Raw genomic sequence first — 15,261 nt, 5'->3', positions numbered from 1 at the left:
TCCACAGCTTTTTGGAAAGGACAGTCCCAGGAGGAACAACTCCCTTATCCCAACAGCACCGAAACTCCAGTGTTTGCTCCAAAAAAAATCAGTTTTCCAGGCACCAACCCTGGCAGCTCCATGTCCCTCACCCAGGTCAGCACCACAGCAGGGGCTGTGCAAAAGGCAGGGAAAAGCAGAATTCCAGCCATCACCAGCCTGGGATTGTCACCCTCATCCTTCTCAGCACCCCAGAGATAAATTTATCACTTAAGGGATTTTTCAGACGTAGGAAGGGGAGCTCACTGCTTAATTCCCACCAGATAACCTCACTTTAAAAACCTTCCCAAATTTCTGAGTGGAAGGGAAAGAGGGGCCAGCAACAGCCCACCACAGCTCCTAAACCACAACATCAATTTCCTGATGGTTTTCTGCCCCATCAGGAAAAGAGCAAACTTAAGTCCAAGCTTGGTTTAGGCTTCAGAAGGGCAGGGATCAGAGGGACCAAAGTTCTTGGGAATAAAAACCATGGATGCCCACGTGTGGGCACACAAGGAGCTCCATCATAATTCAGAAAATTCCTTCATGGATCAGCTCTGCTCACAGAGACACTGGGAAAAACGGGGACTAAAAGCTGTTAAAAACCTGCAGGGTCCAGGAGATGCCTGCTCAGCTAAGGGAGAAATTCGGCAGCAGCTTTCTTAGCCATGAAAACATTAATCCAAGCAGCAAATCTTGTTCAGGAACCCAATGCCCCACCCCAAGAAACCCATGCAGAGACCATCAACAGGCAGCCCTCAAGTTAACCAGACATTTATTAGCATTTCTGGAGGTGGAGAGGGTGTTCCAGTACAACAAGCAACGAGGTCACACACGGGTGATGGAATCATTTCATATTCAAGCAGAGCAGGTTCCACTGAGTTGCTTTATTTCTTCCATTCGTTGTTGTCAAAATCCCACTGGGCTGTGATGCCCTGCACGGGGTTAACCCTCATGTCCAACATCCTCTTGGTCTGAGCTGACAGCCACTCATCAGAGAAGGTGTGAGGGACAGGGCCGTACACTGCAGGATGGGAGGGAATTATGGAGTTATGTCCTCATGCCACGTCAGCAAGTTGGGAATTTTGGGCTAAGTTTTGCTAATAAAAGGGTTTTTTTCCCCCTGAAGTCATCCCACTGGAGCAGGCTGCCCAGAGAAGCTGTGGCTGCCTCACTCTTGGAAGTGTCCAAGGCCAGGCTGGATGGGGTTTGGAGAAACCTGGGACAGTGGGAAGTGTCCCTGGCCATGGATGGAGGTGAAATGCAATCATCTTCAGGATCCCTCCCAACCCAAACCAGCCTGTGATTCTGTGATCTGTTCAAACCTCCACTCCCTGCATGCATCATCTGCAGCATCCAGCTCAAACCACACTCCCACATGGATTCTCCAGTGGTTTTCTCCATCACCAAGATAACAGCTTCCTGCTTTCCTATTTTTGGGAGCCTCAAGGCTGGGAGCAGCTCCTTTAACTGCTGCTCTGCCTCCCGGCAGCTGGAGGCTCCCTGGAGGCTGAATCCTTAACTGGGAAGGCAGCCAAACGTGGCAGAAACCCAAATGTTCACTACACAAGGCAGCAAAAGAGGGGAAGCTCTGGGATCAGGAATCTCACCACTCACTCCCTTCCATTTCCTGTCCTCCCAAATTTCTCTGAGTCAGCTTCCTGAATATTTCTGCTATATCCCCACAAGAGACAGCTCCAGGATGCAGTTTTCAGGGACTAACAGACAGCTCCTGCTGCAGGTCCCTGTTCTGGCTGTTCCATAAACCATCCTGGCCCCACAGAATTTCCATCAGGCATCTCCTGATCCTACTCTCCATGGAAGAGTTACTTACTGAAGTGCTTCTGCCAGATGAGGATGACTCCAGTGAGACCAAGGAAGAACAGAACTCCCCCCAGGACGGTTTTCCACTCGTTTGTCCCTTTCTTCATCTCTGCGTAGGTCTCTTTGAATTTTATCCGATACACTGGGGAAAAAAAAGGATCAAATCCTCTCTTTTAACTTTTCCTGGGGTTTGCAGGTGATCAGAACTCTGCAGAGGGAGGTGAATGAAGGCTGAGGCTGCCCCAAAGGGGATGGATGTTAAATTAGGTTTGGCACACACCAAAGCCAATCAGTTGTTTCACACCCAGATCAATTTTAGTCTCCATTTTACAGATTATCCTAAAGTTGGGCACAAGTTGCAGTGTAGACCTGAAAGAAGGAAAACTGGGAGTTCTCCTTCCTCCCCTCCAATTCCCAGTGTGGTTACTGACCCCAAAGCTTCCTAGCACAAATAATTCCAAAAGGAATGTTTCAAGCTCAGCTGCCACTGAAATCCATAGGAATTTAAAATCCAAAGCAACAGAAAATCTGGAGCAATTCCTCAAATAAGTTTTAAACCTTTCCCAGGTTCTCCCTTCATACCACGAGAGCAGTTAGAAAAGATGAGGCAATTTTATTTGCAAGTCAAAATATCCAGGGGGAACTTTCATTAGCTGGAATTTGGTTCATGCCAAGGTGAGTGGTTATTAACATTCAAATCCATGTTTGTGTTTGGGGCTCACTTCACCCAGCTGGACTGACAATGGCACGGTGTTATCCTGAAGAGATTTTTTTTCCTGGCTGGCTGAAAGCAGATGGGAATCAAGAAATAAAGCTATTTTTTATTATTATGATTATTTGGTTTCTGGAAGAGGAAGGAATGGCTGAATGTGACCTCAGATATGGAACAGAAGCCACAGCAGGGGCATTGCATGTTCTGTAACAGCACCAAAGATCTTGAGTATAAAAACCATGGAGCACACAAGGAGCTCCATCATAATTCAGAAAATTCCTTCATGGATCAGCTCTGCTCACAGACACAGGGAAAAACAAGGATTAAGAGCTGTTCCAAGCATGGCATGGAACAAAAAGCTGTCTAAAGACTTGACAAGGGCCTGGAGTGCCAAAACAAAGGAAATGGCTTGAGCTGAGTGGGTTTAGGTGGGATTTTGGGAAGGAATTGTTCCCTGTGAGGGTGGGCAGGCCCTGGCACAGGTTGCCCAGAGATCCCTGGACCCCTGGCAGTGCCCAAGGCTGGACAGGGCTTGGAGATGGTGGAATGACATGATCTTCAAGCTCCCTTCCCACCCAACCCACTCCACCCACAGGAGATGGAAACCGTGCTGTGGCTGCCTGGGGGGTCCCTCAGAGCCCCCCACACCTACATTCCACCTTCTCATCCGCCGACAGGGCGCTCCAGGACGCCTTCTCCTTCTCCTTGAGCGCCCGCTGCTGCGCTGACAGGTCCCGCACAAAGGCCACCTCGGGCAGGGGCACGTCCCGGCGGTCCACGTACACCGGCAGGGTGTAATCCTCAGCCTTGACCACGCCAGCTGAGGGCAGGACACAGGGACAGGGGTGACACACACAGCCAGGGACACTGCTCACAAGCAGCTCTGACTGGTCACAAGTGCCAGCACAGCAGAGCAGGAGGGAGGTGGAAGGGCTCAGGAGGAATGCTGCTCTAGCAGCATAAACACGGAATTACAGGAGGGTTTGGGATGGACTGGGAAGGGTCTTAAAGGCCATCCCACTCCATGCCCTGCCGTGGGCAGGGACAGTTCCCACTCTGCCAGGACTCCAGGCCTGGCCTTGGGCATTGCCAGGGATCCAGGGGCAGCTGAGGGAAGGAAAGGAGGCTCAGGGGGCCCTCCTGGCTCTGCACAGCTCCTGCCAGGAGGGGACAGGTCCCAGGAACAGGGACAGGAGCAGAGGGAACGGCCTCAGGCTGGGCCAGGGCAGGCTCAGCTCGGACAGCAGCAGGAATTTCCCCATGGAAAGGGGGGTCAGGGATGGGAACTGCCCAGGGAGGGTTGGAGTGCCCATCCCTGGAGGTGTCCCAGGAATTCTTGAGGTGGCACCCAGTGCTCTGGGCTGGGGACAAGGTGGGGATGGGGCACAGCTGGGACTCGGTGACCTTGCAGCTTTCTCCCACCTGGATGATGCCCTGATTGTCATTCCTGCCACCTCCCCAGGCTCCCTCCATCCCCACCCTCCCCTCACCCAGGCCGGATTTCTGTGCTCCCCCCTCCAGGCTGTGCTTTATTTCCCCCCACCCAGACCCACCGTGTCCATGTGCCCTGAGGCACAGGGAGGTGGAGATGGATCTCCTCCCGACCAGGCTGAACACTCTGGAAGCCAACATCCTGCAGGGCCAGGCAGCAACAGTCAGTGCCCAAGGTGAAATAAGAACATTTCCCACGAGCATATATTAAAAAAAAAAAAAAAATACAGCCTAAAGATTTCCTGCTCCTTCTCCAGAGGGCAGCACACTACTCCATGCTGCAGAGGAGATTTAGTGGGATATTCTCCCACTAAACCGACCTGGATGAGCCTTTCACTCGCTGTTTTTAACCCGAGCCTCCTGCACTGGAAGCAAAGGACATTGCCTTATTTAAACCACCCTTCTAGGACGCTGTTATTCCAAATAAACCATTCCTGAAGCCCCAAACACATCTCAGAGGCACTGCAGCGACCCCTGAGCAGGGAGCATCCCAGGGAAGGGCGGGATGCTGACAAGGCATTCCCACCCACACGGGATTCCGGGTCCTCCGCTGACCCCAGCCCAGCCCAAAAACGTCCAAGCTCACGCCAGGACCCGCTGTCTGCCCCGACCTCGCCCTCCCTGCATGTCACCTCAGTCCCGCCCGACATGTCGCGACACCGGTGACAGAACCCCACACGGACCCCGCCGGAGGGGTCGCAGCGCTGCCCCCTCACAGCCCTCCCCACAACGCGCAACCCCCAACCCGCGCTGCCGCGCCACCCCGGCCGTGGATAGGGATGGCGGGGGGACTCCGTTCCCCCTCCCAGCCCGCTCCCCGCCCGTCCCCGCGCTCCGCCCGGCCCGGCCCGGCCCCACGACCTGGCGACCGTCCTCTACGGCTGGCGGGACCGGAAGGAGCCGCGGCCGGAAGCGCTGGGCACGCCGGGAGCGCGGGGCAGCGAGCGGGCCGGGCCAGAGCGGCCCCGCGCGGGGGCTGATGGGATGCGGGCGGACCGCCGCTGGAGGTTTATCCCGGCTTCCCAAAATCCCGGGATGTCTGAGGGTGGAAAAGAGCTCCGGGATCAGCGAGCCCAGCTGTGCCCCATCCCCACCTTGTCCCCAGCCCAGAGCACTGGGTGCCACCTCAGGAATTCCCGGGACACCTCCAGGGAAGGGCACTCCAACCCTCCCTGGGCAGTTCCCATCCCTGACCCCCCTTTCCATGGGGAAATTCCTGCTGCTGTCCGAGCTGAGCCTGCCCTGGCCCAGCCTGAGGCCTTTCCCTCTGCTCCTGTCCCTGTTCCTGGGACCTGTCCCTGTTCCTGGGACCTGTCCCCTCCTGGCAGGAGCTGTGCAGAGCCAGGAGGGCCCCCCTGAGCCTCCTTTTCTCCAGGCTGAGCCCCCTCAGCTCCCTCAGGATTCTCCAGCCCTTTCCCAGCTCCCTCAGGATTCTCCAGCCCTTTCCCAGCTCCCTCAGGATTCTCCAGCCCTTCCCAGCTCCCTCAGGATTCCCCAGCCCCTTCCCAGCTCCCTCAGGATTCTCCAGCCCCTTCCCAGCTCCCTCAGGATTCCCCAGCCTTTTCCAGCTCCCTCAGGATTCCCCAGCCCTTCCCAGCTCCCTCAGGATTCCCCAGCCCCATCCCAGCTCTGTTCCCTTCCCTGGACACGCTCCAGCCCCTCAAGGTCCCGTGAGGAGCCCAGAATTTGGCACAGGGTTGGAGGTTTGGAGCCCAGGATGGAAAAGCACCGAGGGGGATCCGTGTGCCAGCCGGGGACAGACGCGGCCGAGGAATCACTGGAGTCATTTGGGGTGGTGCCTTTTGTACAGAAACCCTTTATCCTTTATTATTTGGGATGCTGCTTCCCTTGAAGTGCCCGAGGCCAGGCCTGGAGCAGCCTGGGACAGGGAGAGGTGTCGGGGTGGGAATGGAGGATCTTTAAGGCTCTTCCAACCCGAACCATCCTGTAATTCATGGCGACATGGAGGTGATGGGCCACAGGCTGGACTGGATCATCCCGGAGATCCTTTCCAACCCGACAATCCCAGAGATCCTTTCCCACATGATGATGCCACAGGTCTTTCCCACCCAATGATCCCAGAGATCTTTTCCAACCCAACGATCCCAGAGGTTTTTCCCACCAAATGACCCCAGAGATCTTTTCCCAGAAGTTTTCCCACACGATGACCCCAGACATCTTTTTCCCACCCGACAATCCCAGAGGTTTTTCCCACCCAATGATCCCAGAGATCTTTTCCCAGAGGTTTTCCCACACAATGACCCCATAGATATTTTCCCAGAGGTTTTTCCCATCTCATGATCCCAGAGATCTTTTCCCATAGACCTTTTCCCAGAGGTTTTTCCCACACGATGACCCCAGAGATCTTTTCCCAGAGGTTTTTCCCACTCAATGATCCCAGAGATCTTTTCCCAGAGCTTTTTCCCACACGATGACCCCAGAGATCTTTCCCCTCAGGTTTTTCCCCCTCAATGATCCCAGAGATCTTTTCCCATAGATCTTTTCCCAGAGGTTTTTCCCACTCAATGATCCCAGAGATCTTTTCCCAGAGCTTTTTCCCACACGATGACCCCAGAGATCTTTCCCCTCAGGTTTTTCCCCCTCAATGATCCCAGAGATCTTTTCCCAGAGGTTTTTCCCACTCAATGATCCCATAGATCTTTTCCCAGAGGTTTTTCCCACACGATGACCCCATAGATCTTTTCCCAGAGCTTTTTCCCACACGATGACCCCAGAGATCTTTCCCCTCAGGTTTTTCCCCCACGATGACCCCAGAGATCTTTTCCCACCCGACAATCCCAGAGGTTTTTCCCACACGACGATCCCAGAGATCATTTCCCACCCCACGACCCCAGAGCTTTTCCCCGGTGTGGTCCCGCGGCACCGCCGGCACCGCCGGCCCCCAGCCCTCCGCGCTCTCCCTCACCCCGCTCACCCCGCAGCCCCATCCCACAGATTTTTGGGATTCTCCCGCATTTTCGGCATCCTCCCCACACCCCAAATCCCCCCCAAATCGCTGTCGCAAAGCCGGCCGCGCTTGGCGGCGCTTGCCGACAGCCGGCGGCGCTGTGCGGCGGGCGGGGAGCGGCGCTCGGCGCGGAGCGGGGCCGGAGCGGGCCGCACCGGGCCGCACCGGGGCCGGGGCTGGGCGCCATGAAGCTGACCACCCAGGCTTACTGCAAGATGGTGCTGCACGGCGCCAAGTACCCGCACTGCGCCGTCAACGGGCTGCTGGTGGCCGAGCGGCCGCCGGCGCCGCGGCCGCCGCAGCCCGCGCTGTTCGTGGATTGCATCCCGCTCTTCCACGGCACGCTGGCGCTCGCCCCCATGCTGGAGGTGGCCCTGACCCTGGTGAGGTGTTCCCGCAGGGGTGAGGGGTGTGCGGAGGGGTGCTGGCTGGGGTTTGGGGGGTGCAGGGAGGTGCCGGGCAGGGCAGGGTGTGGAAATGCTCCAAAAATTCGGGGAATTCTGCTGGGAGAGCTGGGGGTGCTCACACGGAGAGGAGAAGGATCCAGGGACAGCTCAGAGCCTTTGCAGGGCCTAAAGGGGCTCCAGAAGAGCTCCAGGGGACAAGGGATGGAGGGACAGGACACAGGGAATGGTTCCCACTGCCAGAGAATGGATTTAGATGGGATTTTGGGAAGGAATTGTTCCCCGTGAGAGTGGGCAGGCCCTGGCACAGATGCCCAGAGCAGCTGTGGCTGCCCCTGGATCCCTGGCAGTGCCCAAGGCCAGGCTGGACAGGGCTTGGAGCAGCCTGGGACAGTGGAAGTTGGAATGGGATGAGTTAAAGGTCCCCTCCAACCCAAACCATCCCATAATTGTGAGCAAAAGAAGATCCATCCCTTTTTGATACCATTAAAAAGAACAAATTTCTGGTTCCTCCAGAATCGTCTTTAATGTTTCCCTCAGTGTTTTTCATCCCAGTAAAGATTTTATTTGGAAACAAATTCCAGTTACTCGGAAATAAATTCCAGTTTTTTCCATCTGAGATGATGCCATGGCAATGTTGACATCTTTGTGGAGCCTGGAAATGATGAAATGCAGCCAGAGGCACAGGACAGGAGCTGAGCCTGAGCCCTGACCACTTAGTTTCACCATAAAACACCCAAAAATTATAATTTGAAATATATTTACAGCAGTGTGGGAGTAGCAGAGCGCTGTGTGTTTTCATTAAATCGGGATTAAATGTCTTTCCACAGGGTTTGTGGCAGTGAATTTTGGTAAACTTTAGGCCTACAGTGCAGCTTTTTGGTGTAGATCTTTGAGCAGGATCAGATTATTAGGAAATAAATCCCATTTCTTGCAACATCTGCAGGAAGAAAATTATCCCAGGGCGAAAGCAATGGCAGGATTTTACTTACTTACTCCCAGTTTTTGGTACAAAACAGTAAAGATTGGAAACTCCTGGTGTTTCCCACAATAATTAGGGCTGTGTGTGGTTCCCAGCCACTGCTGTGATCCTTTAAAAAACAGAATTTTACAAGAGCCCAGGGCCTTTTGCTGCTGTTCTGGGTTTAAATAAAGGCAAAGGTAGCAGTAAATGCTGTCAGAGCAGCTGTGAAAATTGGATTTTCTCATGGAAAAGGTTGGAAGGAGGTGATTCCACACCTTCTGTACAAGCTGGCGTGTGGATCCAGAATAAATCAGGGAGATCAGGGTGCTTAAACTCCATTTTTGTAGCAAAGCAGCTTCCTTCCTAAAGGATTTCAGAGCTGTGGCAGGATTTAGTGGGATCTGCTTCTTTCCAGGCTCAGTTATTGCTGATTCTTGGTCGAGGGTGGCCCTGTGGGAGAGGTTTTAGAACCAACCCCACAAGTTCCACCTCCTCTTCCCTGCCCTGAGTCATCCCAGAATGGGATGGGAGCCAAAATATAGAAGATAGAGCAGGGACTTCCAAACTTTAAGACTTTGCCTCCTCAAACTTTACGGGGGGTCCAAGGAATGTATAAACCCCCAAAACCCCAAACAGCGCCTCCAGAGAGTGGTTGGGCACTGAATTCCCCAGGGAATGTTCACATTGCCAAGGTCCCAGAGCTCCAGGAGCGTTTGGACAGCGCTGCCAGGCACAGGGAGGGATTTTGGGGTGTTGGATTGATGATCCTTGAGGGTCCCTCCCAGGTCAGGACATTCCAGGATCCTCTGATTTCCCGAGATTCCGAGCTCCAGAGGGCAGAGCAGCAGCTCCTGTGTTTCATTTGCACTCTGAGATCCTTTCCCAAGCCAGAGTCATAAAGAAAAAGTGAATTAAGTTGCACTCAAGCCTCTGAATTTCTCTGCTAATTGATGTGGTTTTACAACCACAGCTTCAAAAAGGAGAAACCAAGAAGCACTTCCCTCTCCTGGAACGGCACTCAGCTCCTCCTCCTCCTCCTCTTCCTCCTCCTTTTCCTCCTCCTTCTCCTCCTCCTTCTCCTCCTCCTTCTCCCAGGGTTTTCCAGCCCTGGTGGCTGCAGCAAACCAAAACCACTTTGGATTTTTCCTTGGCAGGACTGGATGTGGCTAAAAATATTTCTACCATTAAAAATATTTCTAACATTGAAAATATTCCTAATACTAAAAATATTTCTACCATTAAAAATATTTCCAACATTAAAAATATTTATAATATTTCTAACAGGAACTAATTGCTGTAGGATACGTGTGGGAACGGTGCTGGATTTGGAAATTACAGCTGGAAACAGCTCTCATTTCAAAATGAGATTGTTTTTTCCCCCTTTATTTTATGCAGAAGCAATTTTTAATTACCAGTCAGGAAAGTGAGAACTTAAAATCATTCTCTTCTTTCTTTTCAAGACAATTTTGGTAGGGAGCAAAAATGGATTTAGGACTGCGGTTTTTAATTTTTAAATGGATGGAGTTGGGTTTTTTTTAATAATTATTATTAATTTTACTGCCTGGGCTGCTGGCTCTAATGCCAAGCTTTCAAACCACTAACAATTAAAACCAGAGTCCTAAGCCCTCAAAATGGGTTTGGAATTGAAACAGCAGCTCTTGCAGGGCTGCACAGCTTTTTTTTTTTTATCACTTAAATCCGTGTCATCCCTTGGATTATTCACATGGCTGCTTTGTTTGGTTGGCTCTGCAGTCTAATACAATAATTATTGCTGAAAATGAGATTGATTTGACTCCCAGGATGCCACAGGTCAGCACCAGATGTATTTTTGGAGGCCTTTTTAATAGAGCTGGGCAGGGTTTTTTGAGGCCGTGCTCTCTAGGGACTGCAAAGGAAAATTCGAGCTGCTTCCTCCCCTTCTGTCTTTGTATTTTGCTGACTTGATACCCTCAATTCTAATAAAAAGCATCATATATATATAGATACCATGTATATATATATAGATAGATATTTTCAAAGTCAGACTCAGCAGGAGGAATTCAGCTCCAGTTTAAAGCAGCAAGAGCAGCAGTGTTTAAACCCATTTAATTAAAAAGCAACAACCAACAGTTTAAACCCTTTTAATTAAAAAGCAACAACCAACAAAAATACCTAAGTTTTGTACTTGTGTAAATCAAAAATTGTCTAAATTATTTGCCAAAAGTACATCTGGGTTAAGCATTTACATAGAAATGTCAAATAAGGAAGAACTCTCAAAGGAAAGCAATTTTATCTCAGTTGAAAAGCTGCTAAATGGGACAAACTTCTGCCCCACATTCACCTTTCACCTCAAGCTTTGATTTTCTAATGAAGGCCCCAAATGGTGGCATTTTCCCCTAGAAATGGGGCATTAGAAATAAAACATTTCTGCAAGGACAGGGCAGCAATCTCTAAACTGCCTTGGCAGGTGAACTCTGACAGAAAATTGTCCCAGCCCTTGGTGGGTGAGACCCAAACCCTCTCCAGGCTGAGTTTAATTGTCCTGTCACTGGGATTTAGGCCAGGCTTTGACTGAGACAGCTCCTTGCTCTTTTGCTCCATTTGGTTAATACTTCCCATCATCCTCCAAATGCTCTGTTGGGTTTCTCCATCCCAGCTCAATCAGCCCAACTGTGAGCACTCCCACAACCAGACAGAAATATGGATTTATTTCAAGAACCCCGTGGCAGAGATGGAGCAACACTGCTTTATTTACAGGACAGCCGTGAGATTTCCTTCATCCTGGGTTGGTTTTTTTTTTTTCCCTTGATCCTGGAGGGTTTTTTCCCCTAGGATTCATTGTTGCCATTTCTTTTCCAGATTGATTCCTGGTGCAAGGAGAACAGCTACGTGATAGCTGGATATTACCAGGCGAACGAACGCGTGAAAGATGCCAGGTGTGTTGGGCCAATATTTCCTTCTGTTTGCTCTTTTAGCTCGTACCTTGGACTCTGCCAGCAGCAATCATCCCCATAAATCAGGCGTGTGTGATTCACTCTGACAACTGTCAGCTGCTTCCACATTGTCTCCGTGGGGCTGCGGGATGTGGCCTTTGGTCAGGTGCAGAAAGTCCTGGCTTTGCAGAATCCCTGCTCTCCTCCGGTGGCTGCTATAAAAGGCCACTCTTTGAACGAGTGCCAGCTTCTTGAATTGCAGTTGTCAGGGAAAAAGCCAAAATCTGCAGAGTGTTTGCTCGTGCAGTATGGATCTTGGAAAGTCTGGCAACTCCCAGGATCTTATGGAAAGTCAGGAGTGACCTGATTCTTTCTAAATTTCTTCATCGTCGCTGAGTTTTTTCGGAGCAGTTTTTTATGTGGTAAAGAAGTGGAAGATGATGTCAGTCAGGCAGTGATAGCTCTTATTTATCACTTCTTTTCCTCAGGATTAGTCATTTTTTTTCCCTGCTGGCTGACTCACTAAACAATAAGGAACCTTCCTGTGGAGCCACAGTTTAATTTTAGATCTGTGTATTCCATGTGTTTCCCTCTATCTGTTGGACAAATCCAGGATTGGGACTAATTAAAATAAGAGCAACTTGTTTAAAGTAGTATGCCCCATCCCTGGAAGTATCCAAGGTTGGATGGGGTGTGGAGCAACCTGGGAGAGTGGAAGGTGTCCCACCCATGACAGGGATGGAATGAGAGGATCTTTAAGGTCTCTCCCAACCCAAACCAGTCTATGATGTTCTGATTCCAGTTATTTGTTAATGTATATTCAGACTCAGTTATGTTTTATAAGGAATACTTGTGACTTGTAAGGTATCTAACAGGGATAAAAGCATTATTTGTCCTTTCCTTATAAATCTGCTGCACACATTTTTAAGGAGAAGTTGCATTTTTTTCTTTGAGGTTTGAAAAAATGTCACAGACTTGATGGTTTTTTGAAAGCTCAGTTTAATTTCTGAAGATAACTGGCACCACACAGAGATTGTCAATGGCACCACATAGAGATTGTCACCTTTGAAACGTGGTAAAGGTTGTCAGAGGTTATCTGATTTTGGACAAGTTTTCAGTGCAGACTGGGGAGAAAAATCAGTTTCTTTTTTAAAAGCCTGCCAGGGCAGCCTTTGGTCTGGGGGAAGAAGATAGGAGACCACCAGGTGTTGATTCTGTGCCATTCCAAAGCCATTCTTAAACCCACCTGGGCTCCAGTTCTGTAGAGCCTTCAGTCAGCTGTGGCATCAGCTCCTTTATTTTGTTCCTGTTTACAAGCACCCGGAGTCACTCTCACATCTCCATGAGCTCATTTCCTGCTGCTTTCAGCTGAAATTGGTGGCTCCCATCACTCAGTTCCTTTTCCTTTCTGCTCCAGCCCAAACCAGGTTGCAGAGAAAGTGGCCTCCCGGATTGCCGAGGGTTTCACGGACACTGCGCTCATCATGGTAAAGAACTTCCTTCCCCCCACCCCGCTGTGTTCTGACCCTGCTGCTGGACCAGGGAAGTGCTGTTCTCTGGCTGCTTTCAGGAGGAATTCAGTTTCTCTTCCTCTCCAAAATGCTCTGGGGAGGAGATGCAGTGAGCAGTGAAGTACAGTGTAAATCCACAGAGACTGTGGTGAGCTCTCTGCCACCTCAGGAGAGCTGGAGGCTTTCTCTAAGTGTTCAAGCAGCAATTTCTGGCTCCAACCCACCTCGTGCAACTTAAATTCTTACATTTAATGTCACAAACTGGGCTTTGCCTCCTCACTGCTGTGACAAAGGTCATTGGCACCTTACATTTGGCAGTTGGAGGGTAAAACACTGGGTGGGTGTAAGATGCCCTGTTTTTACAAACTGATTTTGGGTTTATTTCCTCTCTTGGGATGCTGAGGAGGAGACTGAGGTGCTGTTTCCGTGTCCCACCCCAGGTTGACAACACTAAGTTCACCATGGAGTGTGTGGAGCCTGCCATCCACGTGTACGAGCTGCACGAGAACAAGTGGAGGTGCAAGGACCCCCACGTGTGAGTGAGCCAGGAATTCCACGGGCTTTGGGGAAAAACAGGCTGTCCCTGTGAGGATGCTGCAGCCTGGCTTAATTTAGAGTTTTCCTGTGGTGATTCCTATCGGTTTCTCTGGGTCTAGATTGAAGGCACTTGAGATGGTAGTTCATGTTCAGTTCATGATTATTATTTCTTATCAGTGAAACAGTCTCACAACCATGAGTCCTGCAGCCTTTCATCAGCAAGGCACAAAATGGCCAACAATCTCTTGTTACAAGGTCTTTTAAGACTAAACTATCCAGTTAAGATATGACACCTAAATTATTTTCCCTTTTAACCCAATAACTGATCCCTCGAAGCCTGCGGTGCGGACTTTTCTGTCCGATTACAAAACATCACCCAAACCCATGGAGAAGAAGGAAGAAGGTAAAGAAGAACAACCAGCCTCCACCCTAAAACCTCCATCTTGCTTCATATTTATTTCTATATTCTAAAACCCCAAACTTTAAGTTTTCTACCCTGTGCTATTACACAACTCCACACCTATAATCCCAGTACTGCCAATTAATTTTGGAAGCCTTCTCCATGGCCTCAGGTCAAATGCGGTGTTCTCTTGTAAGCACAGAAAGTTTAAAATTCTCAGCATCCAAGATTCCAATTGCTGCCTGGTTCTTTTCCATCCTAGTGACTTCTGTGAAGACTGGACCGAAGCCCAGCGCATCGCTGCCTCCCTGCTGGACAGCAAGTCCTACGAGACCCTGGTGGATTTCGATAATCACCTGGATGACATCCGCAACGACTGGACAAACCCCGAGATCAACAAAGCTGTGCTGCACCTGTGCTAGGAGGGATCCTCCTGACTAATCCATGGGCATTCCCACTCTGTACTGAAGAGAGAAAAATGCTATTTTTGAATGTAAATAGAATTAATATTCAGTACCTTGTGTGGAAAGCTGACTGATTAAAGAGGAGTGGCCTGTCCCGTGGCACGGTGCTGTGTCCGTAAAGCCACGGCATGTTGGTGGTGACATTCCCTGGAAGAGCTGCCAGCTGTCCTTGTGGACACCATCCCACTTGTAGTGAATGTTGCTATTCCTTGGAAACCAGAACTGCTTCTGCTTGGCCCCCACTGTTCCTATTCCAAAGTTTCGACTTCAGCTTTTCTAATCTTTAGAGAGGTTACTTTTTAATGATTTCTGGAAATACCTTTCCAAAAAAAAAAAAAAATCAATCCTGTCCTCAGGTGAGAGATTTTAAGGGCAAATAGATCAAATGGGAGGTGAATGGTTTCTTCTGGCCTGGGTTGTAACTCTCTTGGCACAGTAAAATGCAAACTGCTGAGGATGTTCCATGCTTATGTGTCACCTGTTTTGCAGTGCTTTAGCATGACAGAGAGTTTTAAAGCAGTATTTCCAAATAATCTGGTGATTCCTGCTCTCCACGGGCTTGGCAAGCACAGTTACTGCTTGAATGTGTTAAACCCAAAGTAAATTATTTATAAAAAGGACTGGAAGCACACTGCTGAGTTTGAATCTGCAGCTGGAGTCTACAGTAGTGAAATACTTTATTAATTTTGTGCATGTGTGGGGGGAGTTAATCACAGATCTCATTTTCCACATGATCCAAGTACATGGAATCAGGGAGCCTGGGTACAGCCTAGTTCAGCTTGCCTTGTCTTTCCCATTAATATTTATTTCCAAGGAGGAGTTTCCTGGGCAATGCAGCTTTACACCAGCCTAGAAGAGCTCTTTGTTGCCTCTCTCCTAACTGTAGTTGAACACAGCCTCAACCTGCAGCAATCCCTCCAGATTTCCTTCCCTTCCTGTCCAGAAATGTTGTTACAAGGAAGATCCAAACATCCACAAAATGTCTGCCTGTCTCCAACCTTAGTGTTAAAATCACAGCAAATTTTGGATTGGAAGGGACTCAAAGATCACCTCATT

General features: G+C 50.1%; 2 protein-coding genes across 2 annotated transcripts; one reads left to right on the top strand and one right to left on the bottom strand.

Annotated features, from left to right (window-relative positions):
• Positions 1-776: 776 nt before the first annotated feature.
• COX4I1 (cytochrome c oxidase subunit 4I1) lies at positions 777-4,984 on the bottom strand. The gene is made up of 5 exons (XM_084215011.1): positions 4,907-4,984; positions 4,108-4,187; positions 3,207-3,374; positions 1,853-1,984; positions 777-1,042 (listed from the first exon to the last, which is right to left on the bottom strand). Exons 2-5 carry the CDS (start codon positions 4,184-4,186, stop codon positions 906-908), a joined length of 516 nt encoding a protein of 171 aa, XP_084071137.1. The 5' UTR covers position 4,187; positions 4,907-4,984; the 3' UTR covers positions 777-905.
• Positions 4,985-7,105: 2,121 nt separating this feature from the next.
• On the top strand, positions 7,106-14,826 carry EMC8 (ER membrane protein complex subunit 8). Its single transcript, XM_084215255.1, has 5 exons — positions 7,106-7,396; positions 11,220-11,296; positions 12,711-12,780; positions 13,245-13,339; positions 14,004-14,826. The coding sequence occupies exons 1-5, from the start codon at positions 7,199-7,201 to the stop codon at positions 14,161-14,163; spliced, it is 600 nt and encodes a 199-aa protein (XP_084071381.1). The 5' UTR covers positions 7,106-7,198; the 3' UTR covers positions 14,164-14,826.
• The last annotated feature ends 435 nt before the right edge of the window (positions 14,827-15,261 follow it).

Source organism: Fringilla coelebs (genome assembly GCF_963513975.1).
Source record: "Fringilla coelebs genome assembly, chromosome: 14".
Classification (NCBI taxonomy): domain Eukaryota; kingdom Metazoa; phylum Chordata; class Aves; order Passeriformes; family Fringillidae; genus Fringilla; species Fringilla coelebs.
The sequence above is the reverse complement of the archived record's forward strand: the minus strand, read 5'-3'. Positions and strand labels throughout refer to the sequence as shown.